Source organism: Salmo salar, chromosome 14, assembly GCF_965601325.2.
Source record: "Salmo salar chromosome 14, fSalSal1, whole genome shotgun sequence".
In the NCBI taxonomy this organism is placed as follows: Eukaryota; Metazoa; Chordata; class Actinopteri; order Salmoniformes; family Salmonidae; genus Salmo; species Salmo salar.
This window is the reverse complement of record NC_138304.1, coordinates 45208556-45233531: the sequence shown is the minus strand read 5'-3', so window position 1 is coordinate 45233531 and position 24976 is coordinate 45208556. Positions and strand designations below refer to the sequence as shown.

Below are 24976 nucleotides of genomic sequence, written 5' to 3'. Positions count from 1 at the left end.
ATCAGCCAGAGAGGTAAAAATGGATGAGAAAAATTCCAGAACAGGTTCTGGTATGCAAGTAGTAGAAAAAAAGCTCTTCAAAATACAGATCATGAAGGTAAGCCTGGGGCGAGATTTTTTTACATTTCTCTTCACAATTATACAAGCGACAGAGTTTTTCAAATTGGTATCTTTAATGCAAGCAATAGCGCAGTGGTCGCTGATATCATTTGCAAAAACACCACTAGCCAAAATATTTATGGGGATGGGTAGTCATGATAACATCAATCAATAAAGAGTTTTTTTTTTACATTAACCCGAGTGGCTTTCGTTATAAACTGAACTCAAGACAGATATTCTTAACCTTTTACTGCAGTGGGCTAAATCAGGGTCACAGAGTGTTTCTTGGTAGTCTAAAACAAATCGAATATGAAACAAAAGCATACACATCACACACATGATTATGGGCTTAAATAACAGACGACACCTGTAACATGTCAGATATAGAGTTGAAATGTATAACATTGAGTTTGCATCCCAATACTGCATTTATATAAAAATCTAATCAAATTGTATTTGTCACATACACATGGTTAGTAGATGTTAAGATTAGCCCCTTTTTTTAAATGTTTCACCTAAAATGACATACCCAAATCTAACTGCCTGTAGCTCAGGACCTGGAGGAAGGATAGGCCTATTCTTGATACCATTTGAAAGGAAATACTGACGTTTGTGGAAATGTGAAATTACTGTAGTAGAATAGATCTAGTAAAAGATAATACAAAGAAAAAAACATGAATTGTTTTGAAAACAAAATTCTCCATCATCCATGAAATACAAGAGAAAGGCCATAATGAATTGGCCTATTTATTGCCTAACTCTTATCCTACCTCATTTGCACATGCTGTATATAGATTTTTCTACTGTATTATTGATTCTAAATGTTTGTTTATTCCATGTGTAACTCTGTGTTGTTGTATGTGTCAAACTGCTTTGCTTTATCATGGCCAGGTCGCAGTTGTGAATGAGAACTTGTTCTCAACTAGCTTACCTGGTTAAATAAAGGTGAAATAAATAAATAAAACAATTATTCTAGCCCAGTCGCAATTTAGACTTTGGCCACTAGATGGCAGCAGTGTATGTGCAACGTTTTAGACTGATCCAATGAAATATTGCATATCTATTCAAAAGGTTGTATCAAGACTGCCCAAATGTGCCTAATTGGTTTATTCATACATTTTCAAGTTCATAATTGTGCACTCTCCTCAAACAATAGCATGGTATTCTCTCACTCTAATAGCTACTGTAAATTGGACAGTGCAGTTAGATTAACAAGAATTTAAGCTTTCTGCCCATACAGATATGTCTATGTCCAGGGATTTTTGGGGGGGTTTCTTACAACCTCATGCTAATCACATTAGCTCAACCGTCCCGAGGTCGGGAGACCGATCCTGTAGAGGGTAATGCGAGTGTAGTGAAATGCTTGTGCTTCTAGTTCCAACAGTGCAGTATTAAGGACCAATGGAATGGTATAAAATGTGCAAACTCTGTCCACCAGGGGCACCGGGCCATGCAAAACGAACTTGCCCAATCTCTGTGTGTCTGTGATCCTTCTCCTTCCACGTTGCTGCACGTGCATGAGTTCCAGGAAGTGTAAGGGGGAGTGGTTTACAGTATGTCAGGGAGCAGGAAAGAGTAAACCTGCGTCCTTCTGCTGGAAGATGTCTTAGTTTTAAATAACTACTGGAGACAAACATACAGCAAGTCAGCGAACCCCGCACCTTCAACATGTTGAAGTTAAACCATTTAGATTGATGGGATCTGAAAGACATGTTATCCATTAACTTTAGCTGTGGATGTGAGTGGTGAGTATACGTCCACTTGAACACAGCAAACAGAAACTTTTTTTTTTTTATCAACACAAAGACAAAGAGGAAGTCAAATCTGTTTCGGTGTGCCTTCTTTAGAAACCAAAATAAAAAGGATTTGTGGGTCCCAGAGAGTCCAAGAAAAAAATGATTATACTACAGACATTTCAAACTATAGAAAGGGAAGTTGTCTCAATATCTGTTGCATAGAGAATACTCCATATACTGTATGCATTAACATTAGCTATTGCATATGGGCACATAATTGTGGAGCATAACTCATTGTTTCCCTAGTAGACAGCCAGTGAAGAGACAGACGACTTAATTCTGAAGTGTGACCTTTCCTGATGAACAAAATGGAGTCGTCTGAACACAGTAAGTTAGACCTGGATATGGTCTGAGATACAGTGCATTCAGAAAGTATTCAGACCCCTTGAGTTTTCCACAACTACACACAATACCCCATAATGACAAAGCAAAAAACAGGTTTAGACATTTCTGCAAATGTATTACAAATAAAAACATACAGTACCAGTCAAGAGTTTAGAACACCTACTCATTCAAGGGTTTTTCTTTATTTTTACTATTTTCTACATTGTAGAATAATAGTGAAGACATCAAAACTATGAAATAACTCATATGAAATCATGTAGTAACCAAAAAGTGTTAAACAAATAAAAATACAATTTAGATTTTAGATTCTTCAAAGTAGCCACCCTTTGTCTTGACGACAGCTTTGCACGCTTGAGGCTGTAACCATGGGGTTCTTGGTCACCTCCTTGACCAAGGCCCTTCTCCCCCAATTGCTCAGTTTGGCCGGTTGGCCAGCTCTAGGAAGAGTCTTGGTGGTTCTACATTTCTTCCATTTAAGAATGATGGAGGACACTGAGTTTTTGGGGACCTTAAATGCTGTAGAAATGTTTTTCCCAGATCTGTGCCTCGACACGAATCCTATCTCAGAGCTCTACAGACAATTCCTTTGACCCTAATGGCTTGCTCTGACATGCACTGCCAACTGTGGGACCTTATATAGACAGGTTTGTGCTTTTCCAAGTCATGTCCAATCAATTTAACTTACCACAGGTGGACTCCAATCAAGTTGTAGAGACATCTCAAGGATGATCAATGGAAACGGGATGCACCTGAGCTCAATTTCGAGTCTCATAGCAAAGGGTCTGAATACTTATGTAAATAAGGCATCTGTTTTTTTATTTGTAATACATTTGCAAACATTTCTAAAAACCTGTTTTCACTTTGTCATTATGGGGTATTGTGTGTAGATTGATGAGGAAAAACATTTTAATCAATTTTAGAATAAGGCTGTAATGTAACAAAATGTGGAAAAAGTCAAGAGGTCTGAATATTTTCCAAATGCACTGAACTATACTAATGTACTACAGTAATGCAGTTAGTCAGATCTATTGCAGTCTAACCTGATTAAAAAAATATTTTTTATTAAACAACTCAGACCGACATCGGTTAAATTACTTGAATTCCATTCATTTAGTTTTTCTTTTGTTTTGTTACCTCAACACCCTGCTTCTCTACAAAAAAATCCTATCAAGCACTAGAGACATCAAATCAAGAACGACCGGTGGGACGCTGTAGGGAGTTGTGGTTTTCAAAAGGAAATATGCAATGCAGTAAATGTGGTAATTAACTACAATGACCAGAATCCATTGCGCATATTCTTCCCGGTAACACACACAGATCACATGAGAGAGGAATGTACAGAGGGATAGCTCTAGTACCCGACTGATAGTTGTAGCAGTCTTGAAAGTATGCTTTATCTACTTTGAAGAAATACTAAAATTGTGATTTTGTCAGACAGCTCTGCATTATGGGCAATGTGACAACCAAATGATCATGGGCAACCTTTTTTCACTAGACAGGGGAGCTTGGCTCATTGTGGACCAAAGAAAAATTGTTAAATGGTTGTCTGGCTGTCTGGCTGCTACTGCCAGCAGAGATCAGATGAGGACTTTAAAGACATGCTGTGGAACTTTGCAGACAAGCTTTGAGCTGGATGTGTCAAGGTGTAGTTCATTCATGCATAATCTATGAGCAAAATTACTGTTTTATCTTAATTATCTACGAAATCCCTAGGTTGAAAACGAATGCCATTCCGGATGCTGTGCTGCATAATTGTCCCCCACGTGGGCCAGCCCCCTAGCAATTCGAATTCCAATCAGCCCCTCGCCTTTTGAGTGACAGCTAGCAAGATGCACACAGCAGAGCAAAAGAGAAAGCAATGGGGTTTTCGGGGACCACTTTTGGCTCGTAAGGCTACTTTCAGAACTACTGGCTACAAGTATACCAAAGTACTGGAGAATAAATAATAATGTCATAAAAAAAAAGGTTAAGTAGACAATGTAATTAATTTAAGTAAAGTAATGTGAATAAATTGTGGTTAATAAGCAGTAATGGGCAGTCACTACCGTCATGGGGCCCTTATCAATTGCTATATTCTTTGTTGTTAGAGACAATGCAATGGTTTCAATGATTTGTCAATATTTGTCTTTTGAAATTTCAATTACAAAGCTCTAAAATTATTTCAAGGTCGTATTTCATATTGCATTTAATGTATGAAACCGAAATTGAAAAAACACAATATTTTTTTTTTAAACGAACCAAAACCGACCTCAAAAAGCACTAATCGCTCAGCCCTGGCTGTTTATTATACCACTCCATGTTTCTACTATGTAATGACATTTAAATCAGTGTGGTTTATGTTTTTCAAACAAGTCACTTATCTGTGACATTTAAATACAAGCAGTAGCTACAGTACCTACATTACAAGAGGAAACACAGATGTGTCACATGGGGTAAAAAACTGAATCATCCAGTGGAGGCTTCCGCTCACTACCAGTAGTGGAGATGAGAGCAAGTCCAGTGGCAGCCAGAGGGGGGCGATAGAGCATAGCGAAACTACAGTAGTGGAGAGGAGAGCAAGTCCAGTGGCAGCCAGAGGGGGACGATAGAGCATAGCGAAACTACAGTAGTGGAGAGGAGAGCAAGTCCAGTGACAGCCAGAGGGGGGCGATAGAGCATAGCGAAACTACAGTAGTGGAGATGAGAGCAAGTCCAGTGGCAGCCAGAGGGGGGCGATAGAGCATAGCGAAACTACAGTAGGCCGACATTATGCTTGTTTTCAAATAGACGTCATCATTCGATCTCAATACACTTTTCTGTTCCCAAAACTAGAATTTGTTACGACATGACGTTTTGTAGACTTGACTCATTGTCAAACGTTTTTTGTTTTGTTTTTGTTCGTTGTTTAGAAGATGTGCAAATTCAAGTTCATGCAAAAGGGTACTTGAGAGTGTAGGCGTTCCCTAACAGAAATATGCGTGCAGAAAAGCTCCAATAAGATCTCGCTAGCTTGTGCTTGGCTCTGCCCACCTCCTTGCTTGTTCTGCCCACTCTGTAACAGTGGTTCTCATTGTAAAAGGCCCGTCTGTCCCATCTTGACTTAGAAAGATGTACAAATGTTTGATTTCGTCTGGTGGTCAGCTCTTGAACTGAGCAGAATTCTGATAGTGCAGAACCCTCCCCAATCTGTTTCGCAATTCCCAGAACAGCAATGTAGCCGCTCATTTAACGAAGATAGCAAGATGGTCAACCAAGATGGCACTTTCCATGAATCTGAATAATATCAAACTTGATATTAAACTTGATTAATATCATAATTAAATTTATATAGAATGTATATTTATTGAGGTGGCAGGTGGTTGGTTTAGGGGAGAGACTGTCATCCAATATTTCCCCTCCACAGGTGCTCAGTTCGTGGACAAGTACATGCCCCAGCTCATTCAGAGGGTCACCATGGTGATGCCTATAGCTGATAAGCTGCTCGCTGAAGGCATGATCCATGAAGAGGTGTACTCCAACATCAGTGCTGCCAGGACTAATCAGGGCAAAATGAGGGAGCTCTTTATAGCCCTCCACTCTGGAGGAAACAAAGTGAAATCTACCTTTCTCTCCATACTGAGGGAGAATAATCCTGATCTGGTCCAGGATTTGGGTAAGTGAAGATGTTTGGCAATTTAGATACATGGGCTGGGATTAGGTCAGGCATTCATGAAAGCCAACGTTTAAAACGTTTTTATAATAATTAATATTAAGCAAATTTGAAAGATCTATATTTTATAGACCAAATAATCAACTATCTGCTACAGTATCACACAATGAGAGAGCGCCACCATCTGGTGTTTCCCCCGAAAGAAGTGTCGGTTTAGATATAGGTACAACTCAGTGGAGGCTGCTGAGGGGAGAACGGAGCATACTAAAGGCTGGAATGGAGTCAATGGATTGGTATCAACATGGTTTTCATGTGTTTGATACCATTCCATCCATTGCACTCCATTCCTGACATTATTATGAGCCGTCCTCCCCTCAGCAGCCTCCACTGGTACAACTGTCCCAGGGTCCCAGTTAGAGGGCGGAAATTACCACACACACACACACACACACGGGCTAGTGGAAGTGATAGTGTTTTCTGTAGAACAGAAGAAACAGGCAATTACTCCAGAGTACTAGCCATGTAAGGCTATACAAACAGAATGGCAATGATGTAAAATATGCATAGCAGCAATGGGATAGCAATGAGCTAGCTTCAGAGATAGATAGAGGACTCATCTTTGTATCTGTGCCGTTATAACGTCTGTGACAGCATGGGTAGTGCCATTCCCCATTTTGAAGTAGTATATATTTTTTTAAATGTTGGAAGCCCTCAATGGCGCTGCCAATGCTGATACAGCCCTTTGGCCACTAGAGGCCTCTATCATTCTCTATGGCTAGCACACAATAGGAAGCTAGTGTGCTAACAGTATTATCTGGTAATAGGCATACAGCACTCTATGGCTAGTAGGCTAACACGCTACATAGCAGTAATGATTGTACCATATTCTATAAATGGGCTAGGATAGCATATGAGGTATTAACATTATACAATTAGCGGCTAGTATGCTAGGCTAGTGGGCCACAGGCTGTGGGTTGGCATACAGTATAAACAGGCAATAGCTGGAGGCTAGCACGCTAAGCTAGGTTACAGGCTAGTAGCCCTCAGGCTATAGGCCAGCATAGGGAGCTGTATAACCCTATGCACAGTACAGTTAGCAGCTAGTGGGGCTAATGGTTAGAAATAGCATGCTAGGATGTAAACAATGACGTCAATGGTCGGCCATATTGGTTGTGTAATATACAACTACTGGCTTGTAGCCATCTTGGCCCATAGTAAGTTATGGGGAGAGAGTACCACATGTAGCCACACAAACTATGCCAAAAGGGCCAGATAACCAGGGTATGCTGCATGATATTACAACATGTAAACACCTGAGTAAGCATGTATAAGCACAGTGACATGAAGTGGTACTGCTGAATATGCTATTCAAGGCTGTTATTACATAGTAACAAATGAGGCTATTACATAGAAGTACACAGATGAACCCTAACAAAGTCCACTTACATAGTTAGACAGATTTTCTACACACCACATAAAGGAGTAACCTCCTAATTAAAATATTTAAATTAAAACACAGTTGACCTTGGGATACATCTTTTAGGAGTCAGTGTTTTAAGAAAATGTTTCCTTAAAGTCACAGAGAGCTATAAAAATAAACTTCAATATCCTTTTACAGTGAATATTCATTTTTTGAAGTTTGAGTGTTTAAATGTTGATCAGTTTCTCAGGACAGGGGCATTTCCTGGCAGAAAGCAGATATGGGAAATGTACAATATTTAAAATATTTGGAAAATGACAAAAACAAGTTATTGCTCTTACAAAATTCCCCTATATGTAATTGTATTCATTAATTACCGATTTTTTTTCTTCCAACTATAAAATAATGTTTCTTTGCGTGACAAGGATTGTCCGAACTGTCAAGAATACCTGACGTACTGATGTTTCTTTGTGGCACACTGACATGTAATCTTGTGTCAAGGGAAACGGTGCCCATCCTAACTGTTGCGTGATAACATTTTCAATAAATTATGAAGACGTAAAGATTAGCGATATCTTGTGAGAAGGTTTTGGTGATATGTATTTGTCAATCATTTATATAGAATGCCATGGCAAACAAAGAGTTGAACAAGGTAGGCCATGTTTTTTCCCCCCCTTTTTAATTAATTACATTTCTTATAATGTTATATGATTTCAATAATTTTACAACAGAAACACAAATTATGAATTGACTTTCTGTTATTGTATCATTGTGTAGAGGACAAAAGCACAACAAGCCTAAAGTACAAGGAATTCATCAGAGGTGAATATGCCACAGTGCAGGAGTACAACTCTCTCCCTGGAGAACATGTGAAGTTAGATGATCGCTACACTGAGCCCCTGATCATCCAGAAACACCGTCTGCAGAGAGAGAGAGAGGAGGAGATCCGCTCCAGAGGACAGAACTTTTATCTACTCATGGACCAGAGGGACAGTGAGACCTACAAGAGTACCAAAGTGGAGAGGCTGTTTGATCCAGATGAGCACGGAGACATTCAGAGAACAGTGATACTGCAGGGCCACTCTGGAACTGGCAAGTCATTTACCACTCAGAAGATCATGTCTGACTGGGCGTTTGGAAGACTTTACAAAGACCGATTTGACTTTGTCTTTCACCTGAGGTGCAAAGAACTGAACCAGGCCACCGGGAGAAAAAGTCTGATGGATCTGCTGAACTACAATCAGAGTTCATCATCAATGATCAAGCAGGTACTCTGCCAGTCTCCTGAGAGGGTTCTCTTCCTGGTAGACGGCTTTGATGAGCTCAAATTCTCACTTGATGTACCTAAAGACACCCTTCCCAGGGACCCATGGACACAATGCTCCCCCGAAGTGACACTGAGTGGCCTGATACGAAAGCAGATCTTACACGAGTCCTTCCTGCTTGTTGCCACCAGGTCCACAGCGCTGGACAAACTGAATAGAGTGGTCAAAAATCCAGTGAGATGTGCTGAGATATTGGGCTTTTCTAAAGAGGGGGTGGAGGAATACTTCCAGAGATTCTTCAAGAAGGAGCAACACTCACAGCAAGCCTATGACTCTGTGAGAAAAAATGAAACACTTTTCACCGCATGTTTCATTCCAGTCATCTGCTGGATCATTTGCACAGTTTATAGGGAGCAGTTTTATGAAGGCACAGAGATGATACAATCACTGGAGACCACCACCTCCATCTTTGTTGAATTTGTTGCCACGCTGTTGAAGCACCACTGTCAGGATTTGGGTCAGTCAGATCTTACCATCCTCCAAGGACTAGGCAAGCTGGCAGAAAAGGGGACGGAAGAGCAGCAAGTCTTATTTGACCATCATAGTGTCTCACAGACAGTGTCAGATCCTTCCAAAGTCCCCTTCTTGTGTAAGCTTCTCCAAAAGAAGAGAGTAAGTCAGACCACTATGTACAGCTTCATGCACCTCAGCTTCCAGGAGTTTTTCACAGCCCTCTCATACATGTTACTGGGTGATGAGGAAGCTCAGGGGAAAGTTAGAGAGCTACTTTCTAAGGTTCGACGTGGAAAAGAAAACAGTCACCTCCTACCCATAGTTCAATTTCTCTTTGGCATCGCAAACAAGGAAGTGGGAAAACGGCTCGAGGATAAAAAATACATCTCTTGTTCTCAAGGAATCTGGACCCAGCTCAAACATTTTATTCTGGAAGTTATTGAAAAAGAAAAGGAGGATCGAAACGCTATTGATTATCACATTTCATCAATGTGGCTTTTTGCGTTTCACTGTCTATATGAACTACATGTAGATGATTTTGTTAAGAAAGCCATGAATACATACACAGAATTTAATCTGACTCACATTACCCTGACAAAAACAGACTGTTGGGTGCTAAAGTACTGCTTTCAGCACTGCAAGTGCATCGAAAGACTTATTCTCAACTTGTGCAAGTTAACTGCAGATAAGATAAAAATCCTTTTGCCAGCATTGGAAAAATGTCAACATCTCGAGTGAGTATATTTGCATTTCCCTTTCTCACCCTAGAACAAGGCTGATTTTAATACATAAAATAATATATACAGTATATATTTCCCCAATTGTTATTTGAATTAATAATAATAATAACTGGTTGATGCTCAATATAATGTTTCTTTCATAAAAAGGTTTTGGACATAGATATTTGTTTTAATTTAAACTCTTGAATTAATTATTTCTGTCACTTTTCTGTCACTTAATTGTTTTTGGTATTTGTTTTTGAAGGTTGCAAGTGGACGGCCTAGCCGATGATGATTTAGATGATCTGTTGACAGCGCTGGGAGAAGGAAAGAGTTTGGAGCTGGAGTAAGAATCACATGATATGTACTGTCATATCATACCTTATTTGTCATCCATCAAATTCTTGCTGTTAAATATATCTCTACCTTAGCTACAGTGGATTCGGAAAGTATTCAGACCCCTTTACATTTTCCACATTTTGCCTTATTCTAAAATGTATTAAATAGTTTTTTCCCTCATCAATCTACACACAAATCGAGGGGTCTGAAGACTTTCAGAATGCACTTACATTATATTCATGGGAATTACTTTAGCCTACCACATATATATTTTTTGTTTAAAATAGTGTTTTCTGTGCCTCACGCCAAATTTTACTGTATTTTTCAGTCTGAGTGAGAACAACTTCTCTGATGAGAAAGTACAGGACTTGCTTGTTGCTCTCACTAAACACAAACCCAGAAACGTTGACATTGGAGTGAAGTCCATCACCAGCAATACAGCTGACAAATTCATGTTCCTCATCAGTAAGTCACATGGAGTCTTGGAAAGCATAGGGTAAGTAACTTTTCATTTAGCTTCCAACTAACCTCTAATATATAACAATGTTTCATCGAATAATAATTAGGAAACTAAGATGGAACATATATGGTAAATACATAATGTCTGTTACAAAAGGGTTAATTAATTAACATGAAGGTAATGTAGAAGTGAACATAAATACATAATTGATTAACACAATAACAAAGGCATTATATATAGTTTAAGTGGCAAAAAAAAAGGTTTAGTCCAACAGGTTATACTGGCACTATATTGGAATTGTAAAATACCCACAACAGTGTTTGAATCGTCACTTTTCTGTTCACAACACCAAAAGAGAAGGTATCTAATTCTGCACAAAATTGTGTTCAAACTTTAAAAGAGGCAAACAGCAGTTGCTACATCGACTTTTGGACTTCTAAATGAATGATATGTACCCATTGATTCTTGAAGAATAAATCTTAAACATGCCTCATGAGCTTAATTCAACTGTCGTACCCCATCAGAACCCAAAATATAAGATTGTTTTACTCCAACGTTTGTATTCAAAGAAAATTTAAACAAACACTATATAGCCTCAAAACATGGTTAAAACTATAATTTTTATATCATGGTCCTTGCATCCATAGCTCTGTCTATGAATTTGAAAGTGGTAAAATTTTTCCAGCTCCATCCCTCAGCTTTTGCCAAACCAGGGGTGCGGAGTCCGCTTTGTTGTTTTTTATCAACTGCTGATTGCCACTTTAACAGTAGTGCTCCCAGTCCCTTGCAAGGTGTTGCACAACACTTGATTAAGTGGTGTTACAACACACCATGTCATGTTTCAAAACAACTCAAGATGCTGTGTTTCAATACTCCAGCAAAGTTAAGGTTTTGTCTCCTTTGCGTTGGTGGCAGCTTAGCTGGTTTTGGTGTTAGTTACAAAGCGCTTAATTTCAACAGTGTACCACATCTTGTAAATATTTAGACTAAACTTGGAGAGTCAGAAACCCAAGATTTGAGTTAGCAGTAGTTACTTAGGACTAGTTAGTAATCTTAACATTAGTACACTAGTTAGTAATCTTAACACCCAATTGACAAAAAAGGGAATTGTGGAAACCCTGTTATTCATTGACATACTGGACCATTTCAGTCTGTGCTGAGTCACACTGGCACCGATCTGCAGAAGTTTCACATTTTGGGGGTTGAATTCAACCTGTGATTGGACACAATATAAAACATGGCCTTAATAATGTGAATTAAGTAGCCTCTTAACAGTATCATATATTACTGTTTCAGGCTTTATGGTTGTAAGAATGTTACTTTGGAAGCCAATCTACAGAAAAATGGAGTCAATGGGTGAGCTTCTTCCACATTGTCTCAGTAGAAAGGTGCACTTGATTGATATTGCATGCTGTACAGTTGTAGAAATGTTTTTTTTGAGTGTAGATGTCTTGTTGATATTAATGTAATAATTCAACCATCTCTTGCCTGTGAAGGACTCTCCAAACTTTTCTTTGGTTAAAAGTGTCTGACATGAAAATGATCTGTGACTGTATCAGGGCATCTGGCTACAGTTTGAGTGAAATAGTGTAAGTACAATTTATCATCTCTAATACTACATATAACACATTTTACGGTGGATATCTTTAATGTATTGTCCATGTTAAGGAGGTGGTTTGGTGAAGCACACTCAAGAGACGAGTAACCTTGTCTAAGACCTGAAGAGTTGCAATGGCTCCCAATGCTTAGTGCTTACTGTAGGCTTAAGCTCAGCAGGCTAACACAGTCTTGTGATGCCCAGGAGACCGAGCTTCGATCCTAAATGGCTATATACACACAGCTGTAGTTTAGCAATAATCTTTACTTGTTGCACTCCAGTTCATCTATGACATCACTATAGGTAACACTTTATTTGACACCTAGTCTCTTAAGGATCGGACCCTTCTTTTAAATGTAATTTTCGCATAAAATGGCATCCAAATCTAACTGACTGCTCAGGACCTGAAGCATATTCTTGATACCATTTGAAAGGAAACACTTTGAAGTTTGTGGAAATGTGAAATGAATGTAGGAGAATGTAACACATTAGATCTGGTAAAAGATAATACAAAAAAAGAAAACATGCATTTTAAATTTTTTGGTTTGTTCCATCTTTGAAATGCAAGAGAAAGACCATAAAATCACATAGGAGTTTAAGCACAATTTAGAGTTTGGCCACCTGACGGCAGCAGGGTTTGTGCAAAGTTTCAGACTGATCTAGTGAAGCATTACATTACTGCACAACATTTTGAATGAAGTCTTCCCAAATGTGCCCGAATTGGTCAGTTGATACATTTTCGGGACATAACTATATAGAACACACAAAAATGATATGGTATTACAAAATGTAAGTTTACACACTCCCAGGAAGGTCATACATGATTGATAATTAGCTTCCCTACAGAAAAGACACTAACCTTCACACATCTAGATGGCCGGGCGTGTCACAAGTGTAGAGTGGAGTAAGCAGGAGGCAGTCGCAGGTTTAAAACTACTGACATTTAATAAAGCACCATATATCAACGCAGGACGAAACCCAAGGTGCAAAATAATAAAGTACTCAGGAAATAGTAGGAGAGATTCCTCTCAGGAAAACAAGCAACATTTACAATGACCAACAAAGACAAATGACAGAGGGAGTATATATACAGTGATAGAGTGGGGATTGGAACCAGGTGTTTGTAATGATGACGAGACAAGTCCGGGGTTGATGAGTGAAGGGCGTTTGCCAGCAGCAGGTTCGGCAGCAGCTAGAAGGCCGGTGACGCCGAACACCTGAGCTGGACAGGAGGGGGAGCCAAAGCAAAGGCTGGTGTGACAGGGCGGGGTGGGTGTGTGGCCAGAATCAGCAGGGGTTCAAACTGTAGATCCCAGCTCCTACATTTAAATATAAAAATAGATTTTATCAAACAAAACTATGCTACATTTTATCTCTGGGACCACCAGGATGACAAATCAGAGCAAGATGATTGAATGTTACCTTCAGAGGTGAATGTATCAAACAAGTTGCTGTGATACATTTTTTGTTGTTGTTGCGCACTCTCTTCAAACAATAGCATGGTATTTTTTCACTGTAATAGCTACTGTAAATTGACCAGTGCAGATAGATAAACAAGAATTTAAGCTTTCTGCACATATAAGACATGTCTATGTCCTGGAAAGTTGGCTGTTACTTACAACGTCATGCTAGTCACATTAGCGGACATTAGCAACAACCATCCCGGTATAGGGACACCGATCCCATAGAGGCTAGCATCATAACACATTATAACATGGTCATAACCATGTCATAATATGTTATAACTTGACATAATATGGTCATAACACTGTCGTGACACATCTATTTAGACATGTTGTGACATACAGTATATTGTGCTATTTTATGGCTGGTTATGACACCTACATAAGAGTGTCAAAACCCACAAAATCTTTCACACAAGGCAAACCATTCTATTACACCACACTATGTTTATGTTATATAAAATTTTCTGAAATTGACCATATTAAATTATCATTGTAATTGAGCACGCATTGATGTCAGACATGTATCTACGCCAACGCTCTGTTGATGATGCAGGAGCAGGACAAGACACCGTCTTTGGCTGTGTCTAGACTTAACAGTTAATGCAGTTTTTGTATTCTGATCATGGAATTCAAAACACATTATGCGTCTACATTTAAATGTGTCCACGATGTCTACATTGTGTCCGGATTCCCTTTTGCCACGCTGTATTCAAATGCCAGTATACATTCTGCAATCGGTGGAATAGGCAAAATATGATAATAACACAACAACAACTTGATGGCAGTAGCTAACTACTGTAGCTAACTAGCCAGCTAGCCTCTGTAGCTAGCAAGCAAAGCTAAAGGGATTGCAAACGAATTAGCATAACTTGTTTTCAAAATGTCTTTGAGGCCAGCAAGCACATTCCTCACACACTAGGAACATATTTCCTCCAAAGTTATAATGAAGGTGATTCTCCGTCCCAAAACACAAGTTTTCTGGAGACTTGTGGGCGGAGTGCTGATGGCATTGCCCACTGTATGCTTCCAGACTGAGGAGAAATCCGCACACAATGCATCCCTGACCACCTCCTGTCTTTTCAATGTGATCTTCGTAAGTTGCATGTAAGAGTCAAGTGTAAACACTGATACCTGACATAATGGGCATGTACTTGATGGGCCTTTCTGGTTTATATCCTTATGATGGTCATAATTCTTGACAGTGTAATAAAGTCTATTATCTTAATCCAAGTAAATTGACAGAGGAAGGCCCAAAGAATTGTCAGAGACTCCAGTCACCCAAGTCATAGACTGTTTTCTCTGCTATCGCACCGCAAGCGATAGCAAGCCTACAAACATTTACAATGAATAGCAAAATCACAATAATCACAAGAATGGTTTCAGATCAAAGTCTACGTTGAGACCGAAGGGAGCAAGGGTCTTTAAATTAAAGATCCAGGCAGCCTCTCGTTTTATCAATAAATTGTCGAGGTTTAACTTGTCCTTGTGTTAAAAATGATGTGGGTAAATCAAAGCGCGAATTAAAAGTACGAATCTCGAAGCATCGTAGCACCATTAGGTGCAAAACTCGACTTACCCAGTTGTGGCCCACTTTTTGGAAGCAAACCACTCGATTTCGTCCCTCCGTTATATCGTCATCGAACATGTCACCCTCCCTAGGACAGGGGGTGACCTCGACAATTTATTGATAAAACGAGAGGCTGCCAGGATCTTTAATTTAAAGTAAAAGTAGCAACATAGCCATTTTCTGGCCAACCACATGCATCACAAATAACCACAAAAACAGCTAAATGCAGCACTAACCTTTTACAAACTTCATCAGATGACACACCTAGGACATCATGTTACACAATGCATGCATTCTTTTGTTCAATAAAGTTCATATTTATATATAAAAACAGCATTTTACATCGGCGTCTGACGTTGACTAACTATTTTCCCTCAAATGCATCCCGGGAAACAGTGCTACAATTTACTGAATTACTATTCGAAAACATTTTTAAAATGTAATATTGTCATTCTAAGATTTATAGATGAATATCTCTTGAAAGCACCTGTCATACCAGATTTAAAAATAACTTTACTGGGTAATCACACTTTGCGATAAAAGGGGATGCGATACTCAGAAAATTAGCTAGTAATTCCAGCTCGGCGCCATCTTGGAACAATCGCATACCACATCTAATCTTGTATACTATTGTCAATAATCCCTTACCTTTAGTTGTCTTCATCAGAAAGCACTTCCAGGAATCCCAGGTCCACAACAAATATATTTTCGGTCGAAAAAGTCCATCCTTTATGTTCCATTAGCTTGCTGTTGTTAGCGCGTCTGAAGGCTGTATCCAAATGCTCCGTCGGGCGCGGGACAGCGGTTTCGAAAAATAACATTTTTCCCCCATTTAGGTTCGTTCAAACATGTCAAACGTTGTATAACATAAATCTTCAGGGCCTGTTTCAACAAGAGAGCCAATAAGATTCGAGGGGGACGATTGTATTGTGTTTCAAAACGTTTCGAAAGGAGGGGGTAGACAGGGCCACCGGCGTCATAATGGTGATGGCCCTCCCCCTGTGACCAATTTCCACAGCGTCTCATTCATTCAGTTTCGACAGTAGAAGGCTCAAACCACTGTGTAAAGACTGGGGACATCTAGTGGAAGCAATAGAAAGTGCTCAATGAACCATAGCTCACGGTGTGATTAATAGGGAAAGATGTGAAGTCCTGTTTCAATCGGTCTCGGGGTTTTGACTGCCATATGAGTTCTGTTATACTCACAGACACCATTCAAACAGTTTTAGAAACTTTAGGGTGTTTTCTATTCACAGGTATTAATTATATGCATATCCTAGCTTCTGAGTTTGATTAGTAGGCCGTTGAAATTTTTTTTTTCAAAATGCGCTGTGGCGCCCCCTATCCTAGGGTGAGCCCAAAAGGTTAATTTTTCAAGTGTTCTACTCCGCTAGCCAGAACCTCGCCTAAACAGGTGTTCTACTCCTCTAGCCAGAACCTTGCCTAAACAGGTGTTCTACTCTGCTAGCCAGAACCTTGCCTAAACAGGTGTTCTACTCCTCTAGCCAGAACCTTGTCTAAACAGGTGTTCTACTCCGCTAGCCAGAACCTTGCCTAAACAGGTGTTCTACTCCGCTAGCCAGAACCTTGCCTAAACAGGTGTTCTACTCCGCTAGCCAGAACCTTGCCTAAACAGGTGTTCTACTCCGCTAGCCAGAACCTTGCCTAAACAGGTGTTCTACTCCTCTAGCCAGAACCTTGCCTAAACAGGTGTTCTACTCCGCTAGCCAGAACATTTACATTACATTTAAGTCATTTAGCAGACGCTCTTATCCAGAGCGACTTACAAGTTGGTGCATTCACCTTATAATATCCAGTGGAACAACCACTTTACAATAGTGCATCTAAATCTTTTAAGGGGGGTTTAGAAGGATTACTTTATCCTATCCCAGGTATTCCTTGAAGAGGTGGGGTTTCAGGTGTCTCCGGAGGGTGGTGATTGACTCCGCTGTCCTGGCGTCGTGAGGGAGCTTGTTCCACCATTGGGGTGCCAGAGCAGCGAACAGTTTTGACTGGGCTGAGCGGGAACTGTGCTTCCTCAGAGGTAGGGAGGCGAGCAGGCCAGAGGTGGATGAACGGAGTGCCCTTGTTTGGGTGTAGGGCCTGATCAGAGCCTGAAGGTACGGAGGTGCCGTTCCCCTCACAGCTCCGTAGGCAAGCACCATGGTCTTGTAGCGGATGCGAGCTTCGACTGGAAGCCAGTGGAGAGAGCGGAGGAGCGGGGTGACGTGAGAGAACTTGGGAAGGTTGAACACCAGACGGGCTGCGGCGTTCTGGATGAGTTGTAGGGGTTTAATGGCACAGGCAGGGAGCCCAGCCAACAGCGAGTTGCAGTAATCCAGACGGGAGATGACAAGTGCCTGGATTAGGACCTGCGCCGCTTCCTGTGTGAGGCAGGGTCGTACTCTGCGAATGTTGTAGAGCATGAACCTACAGGATCGGGTCACCGCCTTGATGTTGGTGGAGAACGACAGGGTGTTGTCCAGGGTCACGCCAAGGCTCTTAGCACTCTGCTAGGAGGACACAAGGGAGTTGTCAACCGTGATGGCGAGATCATGGAACGGGTAGTCCTTCCCCGGGAGGAAGAGCAGCTCCGTCTTGCCGAGGTTCAGCTTGAGGTGGTGATCCGTCATCCACACTGATATGTCTGCCAGACATGCAGAGATGCGATTCGCCACCTGGTTGTCAGAAGGGGGAAAGGAGAAGATTAATTGTGTGTCATCTGCATAGCAATGATATGAGAGACCATGTGAGGATATGACAGAGCCAAGTGACTTAGTGTATAGCGAGAATAGGAGTGGGCCAAGAACAGAGCCCTGGGGGACACCAGTGGTGAGAGCACGTGGTGCGGAGACAGATTCTCGCCACGCCACCTGGTAGGAGCGACCTGTCAGGTAGGACGCAATCCAAGCGTGGGCGGCGCCGGAGATGCCCAGCTCGGAGAGGGTGGAGAGGAGGATCTGATGGTTCACGGTATCAAAGGCAGCAGATAGGTCTAGAAGGATGAGAGCAGAGGAGAGAGAGTTAGCTTTAGCAGTGCGGAGAGCCTCCGTGACACAGAGAAGAGCGGTCTCAGTTGAATGCCCAGTCTTGAAACCTGACTGATTAGGATCAAGAAGGTCATTCTGAGAGAGATAGCAAGAGAGCTGGCCAAGGACGGCGCGTTCAAGAGTTTTGGAGAGAAAGGAAAGAAGGGATACTGGTCTGTAGTTGTTGACATCGGAGGGATCGAGTGTAGGTTTTTTCAGAAGGGGTGCAACTCTCGCTCTCTTGAAGACGGAAGGGACGTAGCCAGCGGTCAAGGATGAGTTGATGAGCGAGGTGAGAAGGTCTCCGGAAATGGTCTGGAGAAGAGAGGAGGGGATAGGGTCAAGTGGGCAGGTTGTTGGGCGGCCGGCCGTCACAAGACGCGAGATTTCATCTGGAGAGAGAGGGGAGAAAGAGGTCAAAGCACAGGGTAGGGCAGTGTGAGCAGGACCAGCAGTGTCGTTTGACTTAGCAAACGAGGATCGGATGTCGTCAACCTTCTTTTCAAAATGGTTGACGAAGTCATCCGCAGAGAGGGAGGAGGGGGGGGGGGAGGAGGATTCAGGAGGGAGGAGAAGGTAGCAAAGAGCTTCCTAGGGTTAGAGGCAGATGCTTGGAGTTTAGAGTGGTAGAAAGTGGCTTTAGCAGCAGAGACAGAAGAGGAAAATGTAGAGAGGAGGGAGTGAAAGGATGCCAGGTCCGCAGGGAGGCGAGTTTTCCTCCATTTCCGCTCGGCTGCCCGGAGCCCTGTTCTGTGAGCTCGCAGTGAGTCGTTGAGCCACGGAGCAGGAGGGGAGGACCGAGCCGGCCTGGAGGATAGGGGACAGAGGAAATCAAAGGATGCAGAGAGGGAGGAGAGGAGGGTTGAGGAGGCAGAATCAGGAGATAGGTTGGAGAAGGTTTGAGCAGTGGGAAGAGATGATAGGATGGAAGAGGAGAGAGTAGCGGGAGAGAGAGAGCGATGGTTGGGACGGCGCAATACCATCCGAGTAGGGGCAGAGTGAGGAGTGTTGGATGAGAGCGAGAGGGAAAAGGATACAAGGTAGTGGTCGGAGACTTGGAGGGGAGTTGCAATGAGATTAGTGGAAGAACAGCATCTAGTAAAGATGAGGTCAAGCGTATTGCCTGCCTTGTGAGTAGGGGGGGAAGGTGAGAGGGTGAGGTCGAAAGAGGAGAGGAGTGGAAAGAAGGAGGCAGAGAGGAATGAGTCGAAGGTAGACGTGGGGAGGTTAAAGTCACCCAGAACTGTGAGAGGTGAGCCATCCTCAGGAAAGGAACTTATCAAGGCGTCAAGCTCATTGATGAACTCTCCAAGGGAACCTGGAGGGCGATAAATGATAAGGATGTTAAGCTTGAAAGGGCTGGTAACTGTGACAGCATGGAATTCAAATGAGGAGATAGACAGATGGGTCAGGGGAGAAAGAGAGAATGTCCACTTGGGAGAGATGAGGATTCCAGTGCCACCACCCCGCTGGCTCGATGCTCTAGGGGTATGCGAGAACACGTAGTCAGACGAGGAGAGAGCAGTAGGAGTAGCAGTGTTATCTGTGGTAATCCATGTTTCCGTCAGCGCCAGGAAGTCTAGGGACTGGAGGGTAGCATAGGCTGAGATGAACTCAGCCTTGTTGGCCGCAGACCGGCAGTTCCAGAGGCTGCCGGAGACCTGGAACTCCACGTGGGTCGTGCACGCTGGGACCACCAGGTTAGAGTGGCAGCGGCCACGCGGTGTGGAGCGTTTGTATGGCCTGTGCAGAGGAGAGAGAACAGGGATAGACAGACACATAGTAGACAAGCTACAGAAGAGGCTACGCTAATGCAAAGGAGATTGGAATGACAAGTGGACTACACGTCTCGAATGTTCAGGAAGTTAAGCTTACGTTGCAAAAATCTTATTGACTAAAATGATACAGTACTGCTGGCTGGTGGAGTAGGCTAGCTAGCAGTGGCTGCGTTGTTGACTTTGAACGTGTAGCTGGCTAGGTAACCTCGGTAGTTTCAGTACTACACCTTGTCATGATACAAAGCAACTTTGTAGCTAGCTAGCTAACATAACACTAATCAAGACGTTCCTTGTAGTGTATTTAGTTTCAACAATGCTGCTCGTCGGTAATAGTTAGCTGGGTTAGGAAAAATGGCGTCGCCTAAACAGGTGTTCTACTCCGCTAGCCAGAACCTTGCCTAAACAGGTGTTCTACTCCGCTAGCCAGAACCTTGCCTAAACAGGTGTTCTACTCCGCTAGCCAGCACCTCTCCTAAACAGGTGTTCTACTCCGCTAGCCAGAACCTCGCCTAAACAGGTGTTCTACTCCTCTAGCCAGAACCTTGCCTAAACAGGTGTTCTACTCCGCTAGCCAGCACCTCGCCTAAACAGGTGTTCTACTCTGCTAGCCAGCACCTCTCCTAAACAGGTGTTCTACTCCGCTAGCCAGAACCTTGCCTAAACAGGTGTTCTACTCTGCTAGCCAGTACCTCTCCTAAACAGGTGTTCTACTCCGCTAGCCAGCACCTCTCCTAAACAGGTGTGTGTTTCTTTTGCCTCCAGATTATGTCAGCTGTTATTTCGCCTCCAGATTATGTCAGCTGTTATTTCGCCTCCAGATTATGTCAGCTGTTATTTCGCCTCCAGATTATGTCAGCTGTTATTTCGCCTCCAGATTATGTCAGCTGTTATTTCGCCTCCAGATTATGTCAGCTGTTATTTCGCCTCCAGATTATGTCAGCTGGTATGACATATTATATAGTGTCAAATAAAGCGTTAGCTAATATTATATCACAAATAAACAACAGTTTAATGTTCCAGATAATATAAGGCTAGTGAAGTAAATCAGGTAGCCTAGTGGTTAGAGGCAGGTAGCCTAGCGGTTAGAGGCGAGTAGCCTAGCGGTTAGAGGCGAGTAGCCTAGCGGTTAGAGGCGGGTAGCCTAGCGGTTGGAGGCGGGTAGCCTAGCGGTTGGAGGCGGGTAGCCTAGCGGTTGGAGGCGGGTAGCCTAGCGGTTGGAGGCGGGTAGCCTAGCGGTTAGAGGCGGGAAGCCTAGCGGTTAGAGGCGGGTAGCCTAGTGGCAGGTAGCCTAGTGGTTAGAAGGGGGTAGCCTAGTGGTTAGAGGCGGGTAGCCTAGTGGTTAGAGGCGGGTAGCCTAGTGGCAGGTAGCCTAGTGGTTAGAGGCAGGCAGCCTAGTGGTTAGAGGCAGGTAGCCTAGTGGTTAGAGGCAGGTAGCCTAGTGGTTAGAGGCAGGTCGCCTAGTGGTTAGAGGCGGGTAGCCTAGTGGTTAGAGGCAGGTAGCCTAGCGGTTAGAGGCGACCGAAAGGTTGCTGGATCGAATCCCCGAGCTGACAAGGTAAAAATCTGTCATTCTGCCCCTGAGCAAGGCAGTTAACCCACTGTTCCCCGGGTGCCGAAAACATGGATGTCAATTAAGGCAGCCCCGTTCACCTCTCCGATTCAGAGGGGTTGGGTGAAATGTGGAAGACACATTTCAATTGAAGGCATTCAGTTGTACAACTGACTAGGTATCCCCCTTCCCCTAAATAAAGATGTTTCTCTTCTCTTGATGACAGCTTGTCTGTGAACTATGTGGTTAACCTATCAGACACTGACGTGGATGACCTGAGTGCAATCATCCACCCTGTAGACAAGTTAAGGTGAGGGAGTCTAGATTATACTTCAGAAATATTAGCACATTTCAAATACCTAACATCTATCATGAACCTTTACATTTGACTTGTGAGTTGTATTACATGTCATTTACAAACCCTTTATATTTGTCATGCTGAACTATGCTCAACATACTGTATGTTACCAGACAGTGACTCATCATGCATTGGTACACATTCATGTGTACAAGATTTAATGAAAATGTACCTTGGATTTCAGGCTCAGCTTTCAACACCAACATTTATATGGACAGGACGCAGTGAGTGAAGGTTTACAGTCCCAGATATCACTCAGACGGATTGAAATAACCCTCTACGGCAATCCTGTATTCGACTGGAGAAAAGTATTTCAGCTAGTTCACACTCTGGGGCAACAGTAAGAACTTCTGTCCTCAATATAATCTCCCCCGTACACACACACACACACGGCCGGGTTTCAATCCAAGGTGCATTGTAGGGCACCTCACTAGACGGCTGACAATGCATCTTTTACATGAAGGTAATTTGTGTTTGAGTGTTTATCATGAATGAAATGGCTGTAAAATGACCTATAGAAGGGCACTGCTCTATAACGCACCTGGGATTGAATCCCGGCCGTAGTGTATAGAACTCACGAGTGGCGCAGCGGTTTAAGGCACTGCATGTCAGTGCTAGAGGTGTCACTACAGACCCTGGTTTGATGCCAGGCTGTATCACAACCGGCTGTGATTGGTAGTCCCATAGGGTGGCGCACAATTGCCCCAGCATCATCCAGGTTAGGGTTTGGCCGGGGTGGGCTGTCATTGTAAAATTAGAATTTGTTCTTAACTGACTTGCCACGTTAAATAAAGGACAAATAAATAAAAAATACTCTTACATATCTGCACACAAACATACACATATGAGAATATTTGCTTTAACATGATGAGAGTGTGTGTCTGTCTATGTTTGTGTTATATGAATGATCTCTACCAGTCCAGAGTGGGATGAGCATGTTGAAGGACTGATCTCGCTGCTACACTCTCAAACCTCTCTGGTGGGAATAGATCTGTATGTGAGCAGCTTGACAGAGAGGTGTGCTGCCAGCGTAGTCAGTCTCAGCCAGGCCTGCCCAAACCTGAGGATGATATCGTGAGTACAACATACTCTGTGTCGTCTGTGTATCTTTGTTCATATTTGTTTCAGTGTAACTGTTCAACTAACGTTTCCTCTATTCTCTTTCGTTCTTAGCCTTCATGTAGTTGAACACGGTTTGTTATTGGAGGAAGTATTACAACGCTTACGTGTATCAAAGAGGCACCCAGATTGCAGGTTACTTGTCGCCGGGTATGCATGTACTGTTTTGTATTGTGTCAGTGAGCTGACATAAAGCAAATCATCAGCTGATCTCTTCAGATGCGGTGCTAATCATCATTGGTGTAATCCTCTGCAGGTGGAGATGCAGGAAGCCTGCTGACAAGTGCACAGGCCGGAAGGACTGGAGTCTCTGTTGTGATGACTCTGTTAGGCTCACTCTACATGGAGAAACATTCACAGAGAATGTGATAAGGCATGGGAAGGAAAGTGATAGGCCTAGTGATCACCCTAAGAGTAATAGATGGTGTGTTGTTGCCTAGTGACCACGATGAAGACAACAGAGATGGTGTGTTGTTGCCTAGTGACCATGATGAAGACAACAGAGATGGTTAGAAACACAGCATACAAGAGGACAAAGACAACAGAGATGGTGAGAAACACAGCATACAAGAGGACAAAGACAACAGAGATGGTGAGAAACACAGCATACAAGAGGACAAAGACAACAGAGATGGTTAGAAACACAGCATACAAGAGGACAAAGACAACAGAGATGGTTAGAAACACAGCATACAAGAGGACAAAGACAACATAGATGGTGAGAAACACAGCATACAAGAGGACAAAGACAACAGAGATGGTGAGAAACACAGCATACAAGAGGACAAAGACAACAGAGATGGTGAGAAACACAGCATACAAGAGGACAAAGACAACAGAGATGGTGAGAAACACAGCATACAAGAGGACAAAGACAACAGAGATGGTGAGAAACACAGCATACAAGAGACTGAGGACAAAGATGAGTGAAGATACATACCTTTGATCCACTTAGATTTGGACTGATACTAACTACACATAGTGGACATGTTTTTTTGGTTTGTTATTTCAAAATGGAACTTTAGATTTTAGAATTACTACAAGATAATATAGCCAAATTGGACGACTTTAGCATATAGACTGCTACACCACCCAAGGTGAATCAATCCCCCATCATCTCCTCCTCTTGCTCTCTTTGCCTCTCTTCCCTCTCTCTCTGTCACACCCTTACACACGTTTCAATCTGACCTGTGCCAATCATGGTCCATAGGGTTCTGTTAAAAAATAGTGCACTCCATAGGGAATAGGGTGCCATTTGGGACCCGTGTCTGTACTGGTTAGCATTTCATATATTTAATCTTACTCTGTCTCTAAAAATGAAATAAGGAGGTTTTATCCTTGTTCTTATGAAAGCTGTCTTTTTATTTTTTGTAATACTGTGGAAAAATAATGACATACAATTTGAAAAAATATTGAATAAAAATAAAAATGAAAACACATTTCAGTAATATATTTGTGTTTTTTTCTTAAAGAAGAACCGTTATACAGGAGGAGCATTACTGAATGAGACGCCTATAGTGACAATAATACAGGAAACAGTCCTAGAATAGAAAATAACAGGATTGGATAAGAGCGTCTGCTAAATGACGTAAATGTAAATGAATTAATTATATGGAGGAAATACACTCACTCAGACATGCACATGTGCACCCACACCCACTACAGGTGGGAGGAGCTATCAGAGAACAGACTCATTCTAATGTCTGGAATGGAATTAATGGAACGGAGTCAAACATGGTTTCTGTAAATTTGATTTGTTTGATACCGTTACGTTCATTCTATTCCAGCCATTACAATGAGCCTGTCCTCCTATACCTCCTCCCACCCACCTCCACTGGTGTACACACATACAGTGCCCCAGGTCCCATAGTACTATAGTCAAGCACTACTTTTGACTAGGGCTCTGGTCAGCACTATACTGGGAATACA

General features: G+C 42.3%; 1 protein-coding gene across 3 annotated transcripts; it reads left to right on the top strand.

The window, feature by feature from the left end:
- The first annotated feature begins 1636 nt into the window (after nt 1-1636).
- On the top strand, nt 1637-24486 carry LOC106569585 (NACHT, LRR and PYD domains-containing protein 1 homolog). Of its 3 annotated transcripts, none has more exons than XM_014141089.3 (14): nt 1637-1844; nt 2142-2222; nt 5623-5871; nt 7911-7940; nt 8066-9800; nt 10051-10131; nt 10453-10620; nt 11881-11940; nt 12081-12173; nt 21797-21880; nt 22113-22268; nt 22847-23002; nt 23102-23197; nt 23304-24486. In XM_014141089.3, exons 2-14 carry the CDS (start codon nt 2195-2197, stop codon nt 23485-23487), a joined length of 3120 nt encoding a protein of 1039 aa, XP_013996564.3. In that variant the 5' UTR covers nt 1637-1844; nt 2142-2194; the 3' UTR covers nt 23488-24486. The 3 variants fall into 3 exon arrangements, with proteins under 3 accessions (XP_013996564.3, XP_013996563.3, XP_045550387.2); XM_014141088.3 differs by having other exon boundaries at nt 1651-1844; nt 2145-2222; XM_045694431.2 differs by lacking the exons at nt 11881-11940; nt 12081-12173 and having other exon boundaries at nt 1651-1844; nt 2145-2222.
- Nucleotides 24487-24976: the final 490 nt, after the last annotated feature.